The 17,249-nt window shown below is 42.2% G+C and overlaps 1 protein-coding gene across 6 annotated transcripts in view; it reads left to right on the top strand.

Moving 5' to 3' along the window:
* Nucleotides 1-17,249, top strand: part of APP (amyloid beta precursor protein) — a 285,398-nt gene that overhangs the window by 242,448 nt on the left and 25,701 nt on the right. For all 6 annotated transcript variants that reach the window (XM_017956499.2, XM_017956498.2, XM_009202408.3 and 3 more), the window contains one exon: nt 15,367-15,588. In XM_017956499.2, the coding sequence (XP_017811988.1) occupies nt 15,367-15,588 (222 nt within the window). The remainder of the gene's footprint in view (nt 1-15,366; nt 15,589-17,249) is intronic.

The raw sequence follows: 17,249 nt of genomic DNA, 5'->3' as shown, positions 1-17,249 counted from the left end.
ATTGCAACTCAACATGTGTAAATAGAACCTTTCTCCCCCATATTTGCTCTTTTCATACATTAAACTCAGGTCAAGAATTAGAAGTTTGCCCTCCACCCCATTAGCATCTCAGCCCTATCCCAATTACAGCCTCCCCCAAATACCGCCACCAACATGCCCACTGTTTTTCCTTGGGCCACTTCCTGAAATAGCTTTCTGGCTTTATCATTCTTGTGTGCATCCTTATCGGCTATGCTTCTGGCCATTTTTTTACTGCTGGCTCGTCTGGTTAGTCTTTTATAATCTCCAGGCTTCTCCTCCATCCTTTCTTCACAGTTTACCTGTTAATGAAGCACAGGTCACTTGACCCGTAGAATTCCCATAGGTTGGGATTTTACTAATTGTATAGTCATGGTATAGGCCAGTGTATTCCTCTGCCCTCTGGATCCCACAAACTGAAAGCCTCTTGGCTAAGCTACTTCCCTTTTCACTTCCCTTGTATCCCAGCAGCCAGAAGAGTCACGGAGCCTGGGCAGCTCATGCTCTGTGCCTTGGTACATGCACTTGCATCTGCCAGGACAGTGCTCTCTGTCCCTTGGGCCCCACTGTAATATCACTAGTCACATCCCTAAAGCCCAGGCTTGTTTGCTATTCTGTCTGTTTCCCTACCGGAACACTTGTATGGTAATTATTCTTATGCCCATCTTTTCCTCTGAACCATGAGCCCGTTAAGTGAAAAGACATTGACGAAGTTATTTCTAGCGCTCGCCTGGAAAAAGGAAGGAAGGCAGGGAGGGAGGGGCTCACTAGTTTATGATAAAGTGGTTTGATTTTCTTGGTTGCAGATTATTTCTTTTAAAGTGACTCTTCAGCTTCTCTCACTCCTGTGCATCGTGAATGCTCTGCTGAGGACAGACACTTTCCATTCATTTCCACGCTGCCCATGTGAAGTGCTTTCTGTTGCCAGGCTTGGTTTCCCCACATGTTTTTTTGTTGTTGTTGTTTTGTTTTGTTTTTGAGACGCAGTCTTAGCTCTGTCGCCCAGGCTGGAGTGCAGTGGCGCCATCTCGGCTCCCTGCAAATTCCGCTTCCCGGGTTCACGCCATTCTCCTGCCTCAGCCTCCAGAGTAGCTGGGACTACAGGCGCCCGCCACCATGCCCGGCTAATTTTTTTGTATTTTTAGTAGAGACAGGGTTTCGTCGTGTTCGCTAGGATGATCTCGAACTCCTGACCTTGTGATCTGCCTGCCTCGGTCTCCCAAAGTGCTGGGATTACAGGCGTGAACATTGTTAAAGAAGCATGTGAATAAGCTAAAGCAGAAGAGAAAGAACCATTGCTATATCTAGAATTTTTCCCCAGAAAGCAAGTTTTGTGTTAAAGAAAACACAGTAGGCCACTGTGCAGAAGTGCATGGAGGGTTTGTGTGCTTTTTTTAATCTGCATAAATATACACTTCAAATGAGCTATCATATATAAAAGAATGATATGCTGTGTGTGGGAAAAGGTGCCAATCCTGTGTTGTGATTTTATATATATATATATAATTTGTGCTAATCTTATACACTTGCCTGATCCCATTATAATTATCTGCATAAGGCTTTTTAGGCTCTTTGAATGAAATTAACTATGTATGGATGTTGAAAATCATCCTTTCTACCATGAGCTCATCAGACTTGCTAACCAATTCTTTGCATCCTTTGAAGTATAAAATTCCATCAATTCAGCATGTATCAACATGAATCAATTAAAATGCACTTTCTTCACAGCATGGCAGTTTTTGCTGGCTGCCGGGAGGGGCACTGTTTCCCATTCAATTCACTTGCTTTGGCCCACCCCAGGATCTCTCTTACCCCAGTCATACAGACCTCTCTCATGAGCTTGAGAGAGGTGACTGGTCACACAGGACACAGCTTTAGGGACCGTGCTCACTGAAACTACAAAATGAGTGCTGCTTTTAGAGTTGTACCCACAGCCTGCACAGCTGTTATGGCAGTGCTGTGGGCATGTCTTGCTAAGGCCCATACTCCTCCGTCGCTTGTTTTGTCGGAAAGTTCAAGTTGAAGCTGAAATTCAGTCCAGCACGCAGCTGGACAAGCCATGTGTCCTATATGTGACTCGCTCCCCAGAGAAAGCAAAATGTGGACTAGTAAGGGCTTGGTTTTATCAGAAGTAAAGGAGCAGTTTACATCTCTTCTTGCTCTCTCTTAAGAGAGAGGGTTCAGAGCTCCAGTAGAGAAAATGGGACACTGTGGATTAACTTCCGGAAAACCCCAAAACCAGCACTGAAGGCTCCAGGCGATTGTGCCTTTAGATTTCATATAGGCACCAGAATGAATTTTGCCTTTATAAAAATGCACGCAAGAGTATGAAAACTGATATTTGAGGAATTTTTTTTCTCACTGTACTTTCTTGTCCTCACTGAAAGCATTAGTTTTAAAAAATGAAATGTGATACTGTGGTAGACGGAGCAAACCTCACATTTCATTTTTTCCAATTCATCCTACATCTAAGAACTTACTTAGAAGGAGAAACAAACAAACTATACCCAGGAAAAGGAATGAAACTGGATAATTCTTTCTCATGATTCCTCTGTGTCCTCAAGCCTAATTATCGTCATTCCAAGGACTCTCCGTGTGCCTCAATAACTTCGAAAAATTTACTCTCATTAAGCAGTCATAAAATTTATGCAGTAAAGTGATGATAAGGAAGAGATGAAATAATGCGGTAAAGAATAAAACCATTTTAAAAAAAAAACACTACTTGATTATTTCTGCTGGTAGAATTGCAAATGAATTATTCTTATTTCTTTTTTCTACATTTTTGGCACTGAATTTATGTTACTCTTATAATTAGTAAAAACTGATTTTTTTTTTAATAAAAGAAGACTCACAGTGAAGTCATGACATATGCTGCAGAGGCTGGGCTGTTGGAGTCAGATTTGAAGAGAGAATTTCACGTAACAATCACCTTGAAATTTCTTCAGGTCAGCCATCAAAGCACACGTCCCTCAACCAGCCAGCCAGCCAGCTTTTCCTCCAGCCTGTGAAGAGAGAGCTGTTTCTTGGGTTAAAGACCATGTGAAATCATTGATTAAGTTTAAAAGATATGAGGCATTGGGCCGGGGGCGGTGGCTCATGCCTGTAAGCCCAGGACTTTGGGAGGCCAAGGCGGGTGGATCATGAGGTCAGAAGATGAAGACCATCCCGGCCAACATAGTGAAACCCCGTCTCTACTAAAAATACAAAAATTAGCCGGGCATGGTGATGCGTGCCTGTAGTCCCAGCTACTTAGGAGGCTGAGGCAGGAGAATGCCATGAACCCGGGAGGCAGAGGTTGCAGTGAACTGAGATTGCACCTCTGCAGTCCAACCTGGTGACAGAGCAAGACTCTGTCTCCAATTAAAAAAAAAAAAAAGATATGAGGCATCAAAATCACATTCATTTTTATTTTTGTTTGTAAAAGACATACAGTTTGTATCACATTAATGGGCATATGATGTAATTTCACTATAAATCAAACCAGAGGAAAACATCCAAATATGTATAAATTAAAGCTGACAATGCCTACAGTACTAAACTTTTTGTTTTAGTATAATTGGAGACTTAGAGAAAAGTTTTTAAAATAAATTTTAAAAAAAATTTTTTTTTTTTTGAGACGGAGTCTCGCTCTGTCGCCCAGGCTGGAGTACAGTGGCTGGATCTCAGCTCACTGCAAGCTCTGCCTCCCGAGTTTACGCCATTCTCCTGCCTCAGCCTCCCGTGTAGCTGGGACTACAGGCGCCCGCCACCTCGCCCGGCTAGTTTTTTGTATTTTTTAGTAGAGACGGGGTTTCACCGTGTTAGCCAGGATGGTCTCGATCTCCTGACCTGGTGATCCACCCATCTCGGCCTCCCAAAGTGCTGGGATTACAGGCTTCAGCCACCGTGACCAGCCATAAATTAAAAATGTTTAAAAGGAAGTTGCAGACATAATGGCCCCTTACACCTAAATACTTCACTGTATGTTTCCTCAAAACAAGGAGGGGTGGGTGGGTGTGTGTGTGTGTGTGTGTATGTGTGTTAATCTTAATACAGCATCGTTCAGAGATTATTTCTATAGTATGTAAACTTGTTTTTTAGTCTGTACTTTAAGTTCCTGACAACCCAGGCAGGACCAAGACTCCCTAATGTAGTTGGAAATCATATCAGTACATTGGCACAAGTTCTACAGGTAAACGGGAAAAAGGGTGCCCACAATCTGCTTTTAGATGCCAGGGAGCCTGGCTGGTCTTTATCTTCATTACTGACTGATGCCACTGGTAGATCTAAGTTCTTTGATTTATGATGTTTGAAAGCCAAAAGGAAATGTGTTCTAAATGAAAAGGGACTTCTTCTGTACCCTCAGTCTAAGCCAGACAAGTGATATTTCAGGAAAACGTCCCTAGCAATAAGGAATATTTTCACAAGTGATGTGGAGCTTTGTTTGTGTCCCTTCCAGGGACAGTTTGTTACCATAAGGGGACAAAGCATGCTTCATTTAAAAATGTGTGGCCAGGAAACTTACTTTAAACAAAAATAAACCCAGATTTAGACATGTAGTCTGAGTTTGAACTCTGGGAGATTTTCAAGGTTGATAGTGTAGCTAAAAATAACTGACCTGATTTTCTGGAGGTCAAGATAAAAACTGGATTTGTGGTACAGCATTTACTTTGTGATAATGTGTGTATAAATTTTTCCCCAAGTTGGGAAATGTGGCCGCGTCATACAGGGCTGTATCACTCTTGACCATTGAAGTGCTCAGGTCACTACACTGCATGGTGAATGCAGATGGATATTTGGGTTGATTGAGTCAGCAGAATAAATATACTGTTCAAGCCTTTAAATAGCTCAAAATTAAAAGGAGTCTAAATTATTTCAAAAAAAATTCTGGCCATTCACGTAGCCATCGTGTCCATCCTGAGAAAGGGAGACGTAAGGAATTGGGAGAGTGTTCTGGGGGGAAAGTGCTATTGAGAATGGGCTGTCCGAACAGAGTGACAGGCAGGCCTCACTTGGCTAGAAGAGGGAGCTTTTCAGCCCTGCTCGGCCATCAGGAACATCCGTGACCTTGGACTGCTGCTTTAATCTCTTTTACCTTAGGTTCTTTATATGAAAGAGAAAAAAAAAGATACCGTCAAGTTCATTCCTTTTCAAACCTATCAAAAATTTGAAATGTTCATACATTTCAAATTTGAAAAAGAGGGCGCTTGTGATAATAGATGGGTTTATGCTTCCTTTTTTTGTTTTGTTTTGTTTTTTGTTTTGCTTTGTTTTTTTGAGACGGAGTCTCACTGTGTCGTGCAGTGGCGCGATCTCAGCTCACTGCAAGCTCCGCCTCACGGGTTCACGCCATTCTCGTGCCTCAGCCTCCCGAGTAGCTGGGACTACAGGTGCCCGCCACCATGCCCGGCTAATTTTTTTTGTATTTTTATTAGAGACAGGGTTTCACCATGTTAGCCAGAATGGTCTTGATCCCCTGACCTCGTGATCCACCCACCTCGGCCTCCCAAAGTGCTGGGATTACAGGCGTGATACCCTTCTTTAATATTAGTTTCTAATCCAAGTTATATAGCCATGTGCTCTATAAAATGGAACTTTCCATGGAACAGTGAGAAGGTTGCATTAGGAATTGGGATACTTGGGTTCAGATTTCAGTTCTGCCACTTGTTAGTTTTTTGTTTTTGTTTTTGTTTTTGTTTTGAGACGCAGTCTCGCTGTGTCGCCCAGGCTGGAGTGCAGTGGCGCGATCTCGGCTCACTGCAAGCTCCGCCTCCCGGGTTCCCGCCATTCTCCCGCCTCAGCCTCCGAGTAGCTGGGACTACAGCTGCCGCCATCACGCCCGGCTATTTTTTTGTATTTGTAGTAGAGACAGAGTTTCACCATGTTAGCCAGGATGGTCTCGATCTCCTGACCTCGTGATCCACCCGCCTTGGCCTCCCAAAGTGCTGGGATTACAGGCTTGAGCCACCGCGCCCGGCCCACTTGTCAGTTTTAAGTGTACTTCTCAGGATGTACGTCAGTTTGTTCAACCATCAATGGGAGTAGTGATCCCACTAAGGAAGGTTATCGTGGTTATCAAATCAGCAGATGGTTATGAAGAAGCCATGAGTGCAGTTCTCATGGTTATGAAGGTGTGGTAGCTGGCACAGTCCCATCACAGTATGGCTCTGGCATCGCAGATGGCTGTAGCATATATGCCAATCAAAACATCCCTACCATCCTTAACGATCACGTGGATTCTCCCCCAAATCAGCTGCTCCACCGACCTACAAGTAAGTCCATGCTTTTTAAGCATATTTACTCACTAGTGAAGGCCCGTCTGCTAAAAGTGTCTTCAGTAGGGGAGAGCTGCTCTTTTCTGGGAAACCCAGCAATGAAGTTTGTCCTGTGATGCCTTCTACACTTACTGACCTGTTTCCTGAAAGCTTCCCGTAACACATGGTCCAGGGAAAAAGGAAGTCCTTGACCAGTCTTTCCTGTGGCTTTCTGGTTCAGAAATGTGACCCTGATGATAAGAAACTTCAAGGCATGACTCTGGGCTCTAAGAACTTGACTTTTAAGGTGTTTTGGCAATATTCCCCTGGCAATATTGTTTCTTGGCCCACACTCATCTCATGCCTTGTTTTGTTTGCTCTGTTTTTGAGACTTATTTTTTTGTTTGTTTGGTTTTGGTTTTGGTTTTTGAGACCAAGCCTCGCTCTGTTGCACAGGATGGTGTGCAGTTGGCGCAGTCATGGCTCACTGCAGCTTTCACCTCCCGGGTTCAAGCAATTCTCCTGCCTCAGCCTCCCAAATAACGGGGATTACAGGCACACACCACCGTGCCTGGCTAATTTCTGTATTTTTTTAGTACAGACGGGGTTTCACCAGGTTGGCCAGGCTGGTCTTGAACTCCTGACCTCAAATGATCCACCCACCTTGGCCTTCCAAAGTGCTGGGATTACAGGTGTGAGCCACTGCGCCCAGCCATTATGCTTGTTTTTCTTTCATGAAGGGATAACCAAAGCTGTTGTGTGGTGGTGTCTTGGTACAGCTGGTGGCTGTGGTCAGTGTGGTGGAAGGTAGATGGTCACATGCATGAGGGTCACATGCATGAGAGTCACCTGGGGATCACATTAACATGCAGATTCTGATTCCCTGGATCTGGGTGGGACCTGAGGTTCCGCATGTCTAACAAACTCCCAGAGAACACCCATGTAGCAAGAGTATGGACAAAAGGATTCAAAGCGAAGGAACTGTAAAAACCACGGAGCCAGCCTCCCACGATTTTGCGGATGAGGAATCCGAGCCTTGAAGAGTTTCAGAGGCCATGGAGAGATTAAATATAATAAACAGCATAGCAATTGTATGTTGAGCCAAGAATCAGACATGCACAGAACTGCTGATTGGAAAATGAAATCTGATCTCATAGTCCTGGTGTGGGCAAAATGCCTTGCTAGAGTGGGTGACCACTGATTTTTAGTGGAGCTTCTTGATAGGGAAAATTAGCCCATCCTATTTACAGATACTTCCAATGCAGCTGTGTCAGGGGAGAGAGAAAAAGGGACATGGAGGAGCGTGTGGGGGTGTGATCTTCAGTCCTTTCAGGCAGGCACATGAGTAAATTTTCATTTAAAAGATAAGAATTGGTCATATGCGAATCTCCTGTTACATAACATTAACAACAAATTTCCATTTTGGGAACCAAAAGAATCAGAAAATAAGAAAAACAGTAATAGCAGTGAAGGTTCGATCCTAGACAGAAGAAAAACCAGCAAGCCTAGGGACTTCATATTCTCACTGGTGTCCAAATCAGAGTTTTTTTGTTTTTGTTTTTGTTTTTGTTTTTTCTACTTTTTTAACTTTTAAGTTCTGGGATACATGTGCTGAACGTGCAGGTTTGTTACATAGGTATACATGTGCCTTGGTGGTTTGCTGAACCCATCCACCCATCATCCGGGTTTTAAGCCCCACATGCATTAGGTATTTGTCCTAATGCTCTCCCTCCCTTTCCCCCCAACTCCCCGACAGGCCCTGGTATGTAATGTTCCCCTCCCTGTGTCCACGTGTTCTCATTGTTCCGCTTCCACTTATGAGTGAGAACATGCAATGTTTGGTTTTCTGTTCCTGTGTTAGTTTGCTGAGGATGATGGTTTCCAACTTCATCCATGTCCCTGCAGAGGACATGAACTCATCCTTTTTATGGCTGCAGAGTATTCCATGGTGTATATGTGCCACATTTTCTTTATCCAGTCGATCATTGATGGGCATTTGGGTTGGTTCCAAGTCTTTGCTACTGTAAATAGTGCTACAGTAATCATATGTGTGGATGTGTCTTTATTGTAGAATGATTTCTAATCCTTTGGGTATATACCCATTAATGGGATTGCTGGGTCAAATGGTATTTCTGGTTCTGTATCCTTGCAGAATCACCTCACTGTCTTCCACAATGATTGAGCTAACACTCACACCAACAGTGTAAAAGCGTGCCTATTTCTCCGCATCCTCGCCAGCATCTGTTGTTGCCAGACTTTCTAATGATCACCATTCTGACTGGTGTGAGGTGGTGTCTCATTGTGGTTTTGATTTGCATTTCTCTAATGACCAATGATGATGAGCTTTTTTTTCATGTTTGTTGGCCATATACGTGTCTTGTTTTCAGAAGTGTCTGTTCATAATCCTTTGCCCACTTTTTGACGGGGTTATTTTTCTTTTTTTTCTGGTAAATTTGTTTAAGTTCCTTGTAGATTCTGGATATTAGACCTTTCTCAGATGGATAGATTCAAATCAGAGCTTTAACAGCCGAACTTTACAGGGAAAATGCTAAGGTGGCATCTCCTTTATATGAAGAAAGTGTTCTTCTCCAACCCAAATGTGTTCAATGTATGGAAGAGGCTGTTCAGTTATTATAACTGACACTTGTAAAAGATAACTGATTGATTTAGTGCCTATAAATTTTATTTTCTTTAAGCCTAACGTGTGACCATTACATTTTTAGAAGGCATTTGGCTAGTGGATTAATAACTAAAAGAATATTAGATGAATTCATCTGCTTCCTATTCAGTGATTGTTTTATTTATGAGGCTATTTTTCTCAAAATGAATGATCATGAATGTCTAAAAAAAACAAAATATTTAGCTATTTGAAGATGAAATTACTATTATCTTTTGATGCTTTCTTTAAAGTATTTTTAAGTATTTACAATGGTACTAAGTGGTGGGGCTTCTTCCCTCTGTTACTCTAACTATCTCTAAGTATGCCTTGTATACACCCTCAAAGCTTTTTTTTTTTTTTTTTTTTTTTTTTGTGAGACAGGATCTTACTCGGTTACCCAGGCTGGAGTGCAGTGGCACAATCTCAACTCACTGCAACCTCCGCCTCCCAGGTTCAAGCAATTCTCCTGCCTCAGCCTCCCAAGTAGTTGGGATTACAGGCGTCCACCACCACGCCTGGCTAATGTTTTGTATTTTTAGTAGAGACGGGGTTTCACCAGGATAGCCAGGCTGCTCATGAACTCCTGACCTCGTGATCCACCCACCTCGGCCTCCCAAAGTGCTGGGATTACAGACATGAGCCACCATGCCCAGCCGCCTCAAAGCATTTTTTAAAGAGCACGGTGATGTTGTTCATTGGGTGTTTGGTATTTGAAATTAAATACCTCTGTTATTGATTAAGGCATATTTTAAATATCATCACTAAACTCAGTTAAATATTTCCACTTTTAACTGCAAGGCTCAAATGCTTGGATAGTGTAGAAGATATTTGACTTCAAAGATAACTGCTACAATTTCGGGTCATAACAAATAGCTTTTAGGGGGGAAAAATAAGTCCTGAGAGGAAAATAAGCAAAGTCTCTTAGTTTAATATAGCGGTTAGCAAATGTAGATGCTTAAAACCTCTGAAAATCCCCAATACAGGCCATCAGAGCACTGTAATTAAGTATTAAATTAATTCGGATAAAAGGATAATCCATCAGGGCCACTAATGTAGTGGAAGTGTGGTTTCGGTGTGATTAGTCTCACCATGGAAGTCAAAGTCCCACTCAGAATGAACAATGAAAGAATCATATTTGTCTCTGGGTATTTTGTCATAGGCTCAGTTGCCCAGTGCCAGTGTGTTAGCAACTGGTAAAATCCTGAGCACTTAGTCATGTCTGCAGGTAGCTGGCTGCCTTAGACATTTTATGATGACGAAATGGAATTCTACTTCTGATAATGGTAATCCATCATGTCTGCCTCTTTTTTTTTAATCTTAAAACTGCACTGACAGCCAGGCACTGTGGCTCCCACCTCATCCCAGTGTTATGCCCAGACCGTTTGTTCCCCAAAGAAGACCACCAGAGTCCAGAGTCAGAGCCAAGCGGCAAGGATCTTTACTACAAGTTCGAACTTGGTCCCTCCATTCCACAGCATATAAGAGGGCCCCAAACAATGCGAGTGCTTGCTTTTTTATAGCCCGAAAGTTACAGGGGAACAAAGGAATTATTTTGGTTCCCGCGCTTTCAGTAAAACTTTGAAAGGCTGTCTCCTTATCGGAAACTTTCCAGGTGGTGTTTGTACTGGGCCCAGGAAGTTTGAGAGATATATGGAGATATGTGGTGGGATGGTTTGTGTTTGTACTGGGCCCAGGAAGTTTGAGAGATATATGGAGATATGTGGTGGGATGGTTTGTGTTTGTACTGGGCTTGTTTGTTTTGAGCCCGGGGCTGAGGAATGTGCCCGATTCCCTTCACCAGCACTTTGGGAGGCCGAGGCGGGCAGATCGCCTGAGGTCAGGAGTTCAAGACCAGCCTGGCCAACATGGAGAAACCCTGTCTCTACTGAAAATACAAAAACTATCCGGGCATGGTGGTGTGTGCCTGTAATCACAGCTACTCAGGGGACTGAGGCAGGAGAGTCACTTGAACCAGGGAGGCAGAGGTTGCAGAGAGCCAAGGTCACGCCACTGAACTCAAGCCTGGGCGACAGAGCGAGACTGCGTCTCTAAATAAATAAATAAATAAATAAAACCACACTGGCATCATTGTTCTAAATGACATAGCCAGGGGTGGTTATTTCTAAATTTTCTGTGTTGAATTAAGATAGACATGTTCCTATTTTGAACAACAACAACAACAAAAGCTAAGTGTGTTTCACTCTGCTAAAAATGTAACTTTTCTTGAGTCTGTCATTCTTTCACTTACATTTTCTGAAAATGAACATAGTAAACCAGGAAAATTAACCACCATAGAGCTCACCATGCTGGTGGCCAGTTGGAGGAACTTTTCTACCAACAGTGTAACAGAGAAAAGAGAAATTGGGGTACCACAGTGTACCTCAACCTCAGATGCCCTGGCTATTCTGTGAAGTATGAGTGTAAGAGTTCTCTCTGTGATCTTTTGCTACTCTGCCTTTTTACTGCCAAGGGATAAGATGGGTACAGGGCCCTTTCCAGCTGCCCCTGCCTGAGAAATGCCATTTGGTGACCAAAAGGAATAACCATTCCATAGGACTAGCAGTGATTAAGTCAGCTTACGAATCCACAAGAGTGGAAGAGACTGCTAAAGACACTGGAACAGACACGCTTAATAATGCCTGATTTCTGCAGCTACTTTTGTGATAATACGAGAGGCTGAAATAGATAGGGGCTGAACGTGGGAAGACTGGTGTTTAGAAGCCCAAGACTTGGATTTCAGCTCTGGTGCTTACTGGCCATTGGGTCTCAAAGAGATTGGTTCCTTTTTCCCAGCCTCAGTCTCCTTATCCCATCAGAATGACAATGCCTGCCTTGGGAGAGGAGAGTCATATAGGAGAGGGCATTGGAGCTGGGCTCTAAAGAGTTCAAATAACGTAGGTGAGCAGAGATGGGCTTCCGAGATAGCAGGAATAGAAAACAAAAGTGTCAGAATGGGTATACATGGTCTTTCGTGGGAATACCCCAAGATATTTAGCCTGAGAGAGAGGTGTGGTGTAGACAGCTAGGAGCTGTGAGTTTCATGGCTAAATATGGGGTGGGCCCAGACCACAGAGGGCCTTCAGCATCTGGCAAAAGAATTGAAATTAATTCAATAGAAAATGAAGACCCACTGAAACAGAGGGAGCCATTCCTCATTCCTCTCTGTCAGGAAAATATTTGGGGAACCAAAAAATAAAAAGTAGCAGGGAAACCATTGTCTCAGTCGGTTTGTGCTGCTTTAACAATACCAGAGACTGGGTAATTTATAAACAATAGAAATACTACAATTCTGGAGGCTGAGAAGGCCAGGTTCAAGAGTGGGCACGACATTGTGTGCTGAGGGCCTGGTCTCTCTACTTTTAAAATGGCGCCTTGTGGCTGCATCCTCCGGAGGCAGCAAACCCTGTGTTCTCACATGGCAGATGTACAAAAAGAGGCCTGTGCTGGTTTCCTCTAGCCCTTTTAGAAGGCACTCATCCATTTGGGGGTATGGAACTCTCATGACTTGCTTTCCAGAAGACCCCATCTCTCACTACTACCACAGTGGAGATGAGGTTTCAACACATGACTGGGGGACATTCAGACCATAGCAAGCAGTGAGGAGACTATTGTAATTATCCAGGCGAAAAGTAATCATACTCCCAGGGGCGGTGAGGGTGGTGTGGAAAAGCAAGCAGGAAGTGGTTGAGAGAATTCGGAAACAGAATGCAAAAGGATTCGTCAGTAGTGTAAGTACCGGACACGAAGAAATACAGGGAGTCCTGGATGGCTCTGAAGGATTCAGGCCTGTGACTGGGAGGGAGAATGAATGGTTCTGCCATGATTAGAAAACAGAAAAGGCGGGTGGGAAAGCCAGGGACCTTGAGTGCAGTTGTGTACCTACCAAGTGCATGGATCAGCAGGGAGCCCTAAGTTGGTATCTCCAGCAAAATGCTGGAAATCTACAAATTTGAGTGGGAGGGAGAAGTCAAAGCTGGGGAAATACATTTCAGATTCATGCAAAGGTAGGAGATATTTAGAGTTTCAAGAGTCAATGGGATTTCCAAAGGGAGAAGTGTAGAAAAAGATAGAGATACAAGAAGAAAATGACAGGGATGAAGAGAGGAGAAAAAAAGAGTGAGAAGAGTTATTCAGAGATGCCACAGGGAAGAAGGTCAGTACTGTGTATGTGTATGCAAAACAGTAAGAACATTTCCAGATAAAGGACAGGGTAGGCGATAGTAAGTACCACAGGCCCAAGAACGGCATAGCCCTGGGGGGTCCAAGAGCTTTCTCGCTGGCAAAGGTTATTTCCTCTCAAGATGAATGTGTAAGCACCAATAATTATTAGTATTCCAGAATATCTTCTCTTTAGCATAGTAAGTGCATAACAGTCACAAGCAAAAGATTTATATAAAGGAAATGCTCATTTAATTTATTTAATCGGACATTGGCTAAGTTATCAGCCACTGCCTATGGCTTTGTAAGACATGAAAAAGTTGGAGGAAATGTAATGAGGGCCTTTTATCTATAAGGAAATAAAACCACATGGTTTTTTAAGTATTTACAATGATAGCTAAGTGGTAAGGCTTCTACCCCCTGTTACTCTAAGTATGCCTCGTATACATCCTCAAAGTCGTCATGGGAATCAAGTATTGAATTTTAGAAACGGTGCCACAGTGAATAGGGATATATTATAACTCAGATTAGACTTCAAAAGGACTGATTTGCTTGAGATTTCATCACTTAAAATCTCTTGCAATAAAACTGACTCCATGAAAAGATATTACTCAACATGCTTTAATGCTGTTCCATCAAATTATTTTAATGGGCATATTTGAACAGAATTTTAAGTTTTCAGATACATTTTTTGTCGATAAAAAAGAGAATTTGAAAGATGATTATAAAATGTTACAAAGCAAATTTAAATCCTGATCTTTTCATTTTCTCTAGCAATAAAGCTAACCAGCGATATGTCTGAAATATATACTACGGCAAACTCAACACAGATACGATTGGAAAATGAGACATTTTGGTTAATCAAATATTGTTATTAGTACGATGCTATCTGTCGGTCTCTAATTTGTAAAAAATCAGAGAAAAACATGGTGAATCTTTGGTGACATAAGACTCACAAATCTTGATATCCTGGGGTCAGTTTTTAAAGCAGTAATTACACATGATACAAGATTATATTCTAAGCTCTTTTTTTCCAGTAAAAAAAGATAAGTCAATGACGTTGCTTAAGGTTGATTCTTGTTTAATCCATTTTTAAAGTGGGGGGTAGGCAGGCACTGACAGCATTCTTTGGAAAGGGAAGCAACAGAGGAGAAAGGCAGGACGTTTGCTGTCTGCTCACATTGGGAAATGTGGGGAGCCAGGGGTGGTTAAGTCCAGAGAAGGCTGGATGTCTGTCTGCAGGGCTACATCTGGAAGGGCAAGGGAACGGTTTCCTTGTTGCCTCAGGGCATAGATCATGCAGCACAAGAGGAGCATTTAGGAAATGCAGATTTTGTTTCAAGGCAAAACTGAAAACTATTCAAGAAGGTAGCAAACTGCTGACCCATTAATGCTTTGCTTATCCTTGCAAGTGTGCAAGGCAAGACAGGAGATTCACTGTTGTCTTTCAGCTTGAATGAGATTGTGCCTCGCTTACTGCCACCACACCAAAGCCTGGTGTTTATTCCTGTGCGATCATTGTATACTGGGGACGTCTAACTGTGTCAGGAGGAAATGACAACTGAGCTCCTGTGGCCTTTCACCTCTAGGGGTGCCACGCTGCAGCACACTGGCCGGCTACCATGCTCCTGGCTCCAGTCCTGCCAGCAGCTCTTGTGAGCTGTGACTTTGCATAAGTAGCTTGAATGCCATGTGCCTCGGTAATTGTCCTTATTTCACTATCTATCTGTTCTTTTGGAAGGTGGCATTCTAGGTCATTACGTCATAAACACAAGTTGAACTTTGTGCTTCCATTCCAGAGGAAACAATATACCTCATAGTTAAAAAGCATTTCTAAAAAAATTCCTACCAAAAGTCATCGCTTAAGAACTTAGTCTCCTAGTGCCTCCACTTCCTCATTTGTTGCTCCTCTGTTGCTTCCCTTTCCAAAGAATGCTGTCAGTGCCTGCCTACCCCCCACTTTAAAAATGGATTAAACAAGAATCAACTTTACAGAATATCATTGACTTATCTTTTTTTACTGGAAAAAAAGAGCTTAGAATATAATCTTGTATCATGTGTAATTACTGCTTTAAAAACTGACCCCAGGATATCAAGATTTGTGAGTCTTCACTTATGTTACCAAAGATTCACCAAAGATGTAAAAGGGAGATGATAATGGTACCTATGCCATGGCTGTAAACGAGGTCATGCCTGTGGAAGCAGTTGAAGTCATGCCTGGCAGAAGTGAATGGTGGCTGCTGCTGCTGCTGTTGTGATTGTTGTTACTCACCAAAGAGATGGTTTTGTTTGGTTTAGATGAGCTGCTTCAGAAAGAGCAAAACTATTCAGATGACGTCTTGGCCAACATGATTAGTGAACCAAGGATCAGTTACGGAAACGATGCTCTCATGCCGTCTTTGACCGAAACAAAAACTACCGTGGAGCTTCTTCCCGTGAATGGAGAGTTCAGCCTGGACGATCTCCAGCCGTGGCATTCTTTCGGGGCTGACTCTGTGCCAGCCAACACAGAAAACGAAGGTAAGAGTCCCCTGAACCAGCAAGGGCGTTCCGGCAGGTATATATAGACATACATACATGTGTGTAGGAGGGGGAGAGAGAGTTATCTTTTGTATGTCCTTGAGTGGTGAATTTTTTTGATGTAGTAATAAATATTTTCATTTCAATTTTACTTTAAAAAGTAACTATTAGGAGTTACTATGTCATTAAAATAATATTTTATCTGTGTAAATTATTCTTTATATTTTTTATGCTGCAAAGCAAGTAAACTGCCAATTGTTGGAAAAGATAACAACCCCATTGTATAGGTGGCAAAACAGAATGGTAATGATTTACATAACATTTGCAAGTAAAGGACCTCTTGTTTCCCAAATGTCCAGATTTATATTCTAGGGAATATTATCCATCGAGTGAACACTCCTGGACAAAGGAGAGCCACAGTGTATTATTCAAGAGGCAGTCCTTCACATGGAACATGTGTGGCAATAACATTCTTCTAATTTTTCTTTTCCTGTTCTTCTTCTTAATATAAAATAATACAGTGTATAACAATAAAAGCATATACATAAAGAGCATGTACTGTATGTCCTATATCATTTTTATGACTTTTTCAGATGAGGAAGTGGAGGCACTAGAAGACTAAATTCTTAAGCGATGACTTTTGGTAGGAATTTTTTTAGAAATGTTTTTTAACTATGAGGTATATTGTTTCCTCTGGAATGGAAGCACAAAATTCAACTTGTGTTTATGACATAATGACCTAGAATGCCACCTTCCAAAAGAACAGATAGATAGTGAAATAAGGAAAATTACAATTTATCCACAGAGAGGAGTTTTGACAGGGCCTGCGGAGATGGAGATTTGACAGGCACCAAAGTAGTCTTCATTGGCTACTTACTTGTACATGAAATTTCAGATTGAATTAAACGCTAAAGGCAAAGATGGAGAACTGCATATAAATAAAATTTAATTTTGCTTAAGACTTAATTTGTGTTTAGAAAATTAAATTCAAGGCAGCTGCCAAAATTAAGGAGCACATTGCTCTAAATGTTTTTTCCTTTGGTATCTCAAAGAAGTAAGATTCTTCTCTATCAACAAATTTGAGCAGTAGATGGCATCGTTTTTCACAGGGATTTCTTAGCAGAAATATCTGTTCAAGCTAGAGCATCTTTCAGCTTCTTTTCTTCTTTATTCATGTTCAGAAGTATAAAATTACACACAAACACCTTGATTTCTAGATACAAATAACATGTTTTTTAAGAACACAGCATTTTACCGATTTTCTTTATTTAGGTAGCAAATGTTGATGGAGATTTCATATTTATAATATACCTTATAGGCCGGGCGTGGTGGCTCACGCCTGTAATCCCAGCACTTTGGGAAGCTAAGGCGGGTGGACCACAAGGTCGGGAAATCGAGACCATCCTGGCTAACATGGTGAAACCCCATCTCTACTAAAAATACAAAAAAAAAAAACATTAGCCAGGCGTGGTGACGGGCGCCTGTAGTCCCAACTAGTCGGGAGGCTGAGGCAGGAGAATGGCGTGAACCCAGGAGGCGGAGCTTATAGTGAGCTGAGATCGCGCCCACTGCAGTCCAGCCTGGGCGACAGAGCAAGACTCTGTCTCAGAAAGTAAATAAATAAATAAATACATACATACATACATACATAATTTTTAAAA

The sequence above is a fragment of the Papio anubis genome, chromosome 4 (genome assembly GCF_008728515.1).
Source record: "Papio anubis isolate 15944 chromosome 4, Panubis1.0, whole genome shotgun sequence".
NCBI classification, from domain to species: Eukaryota; Metazoa; Chordata; class Mammalia; order Primates; family Cercopithecidae; genus Papio; species Papio anubis.
The sequence above is the reverse complement of the archived record's forward strand: the minus strand, read 5'-3'. Positions and strand labels throughout refer to the sequence as shown.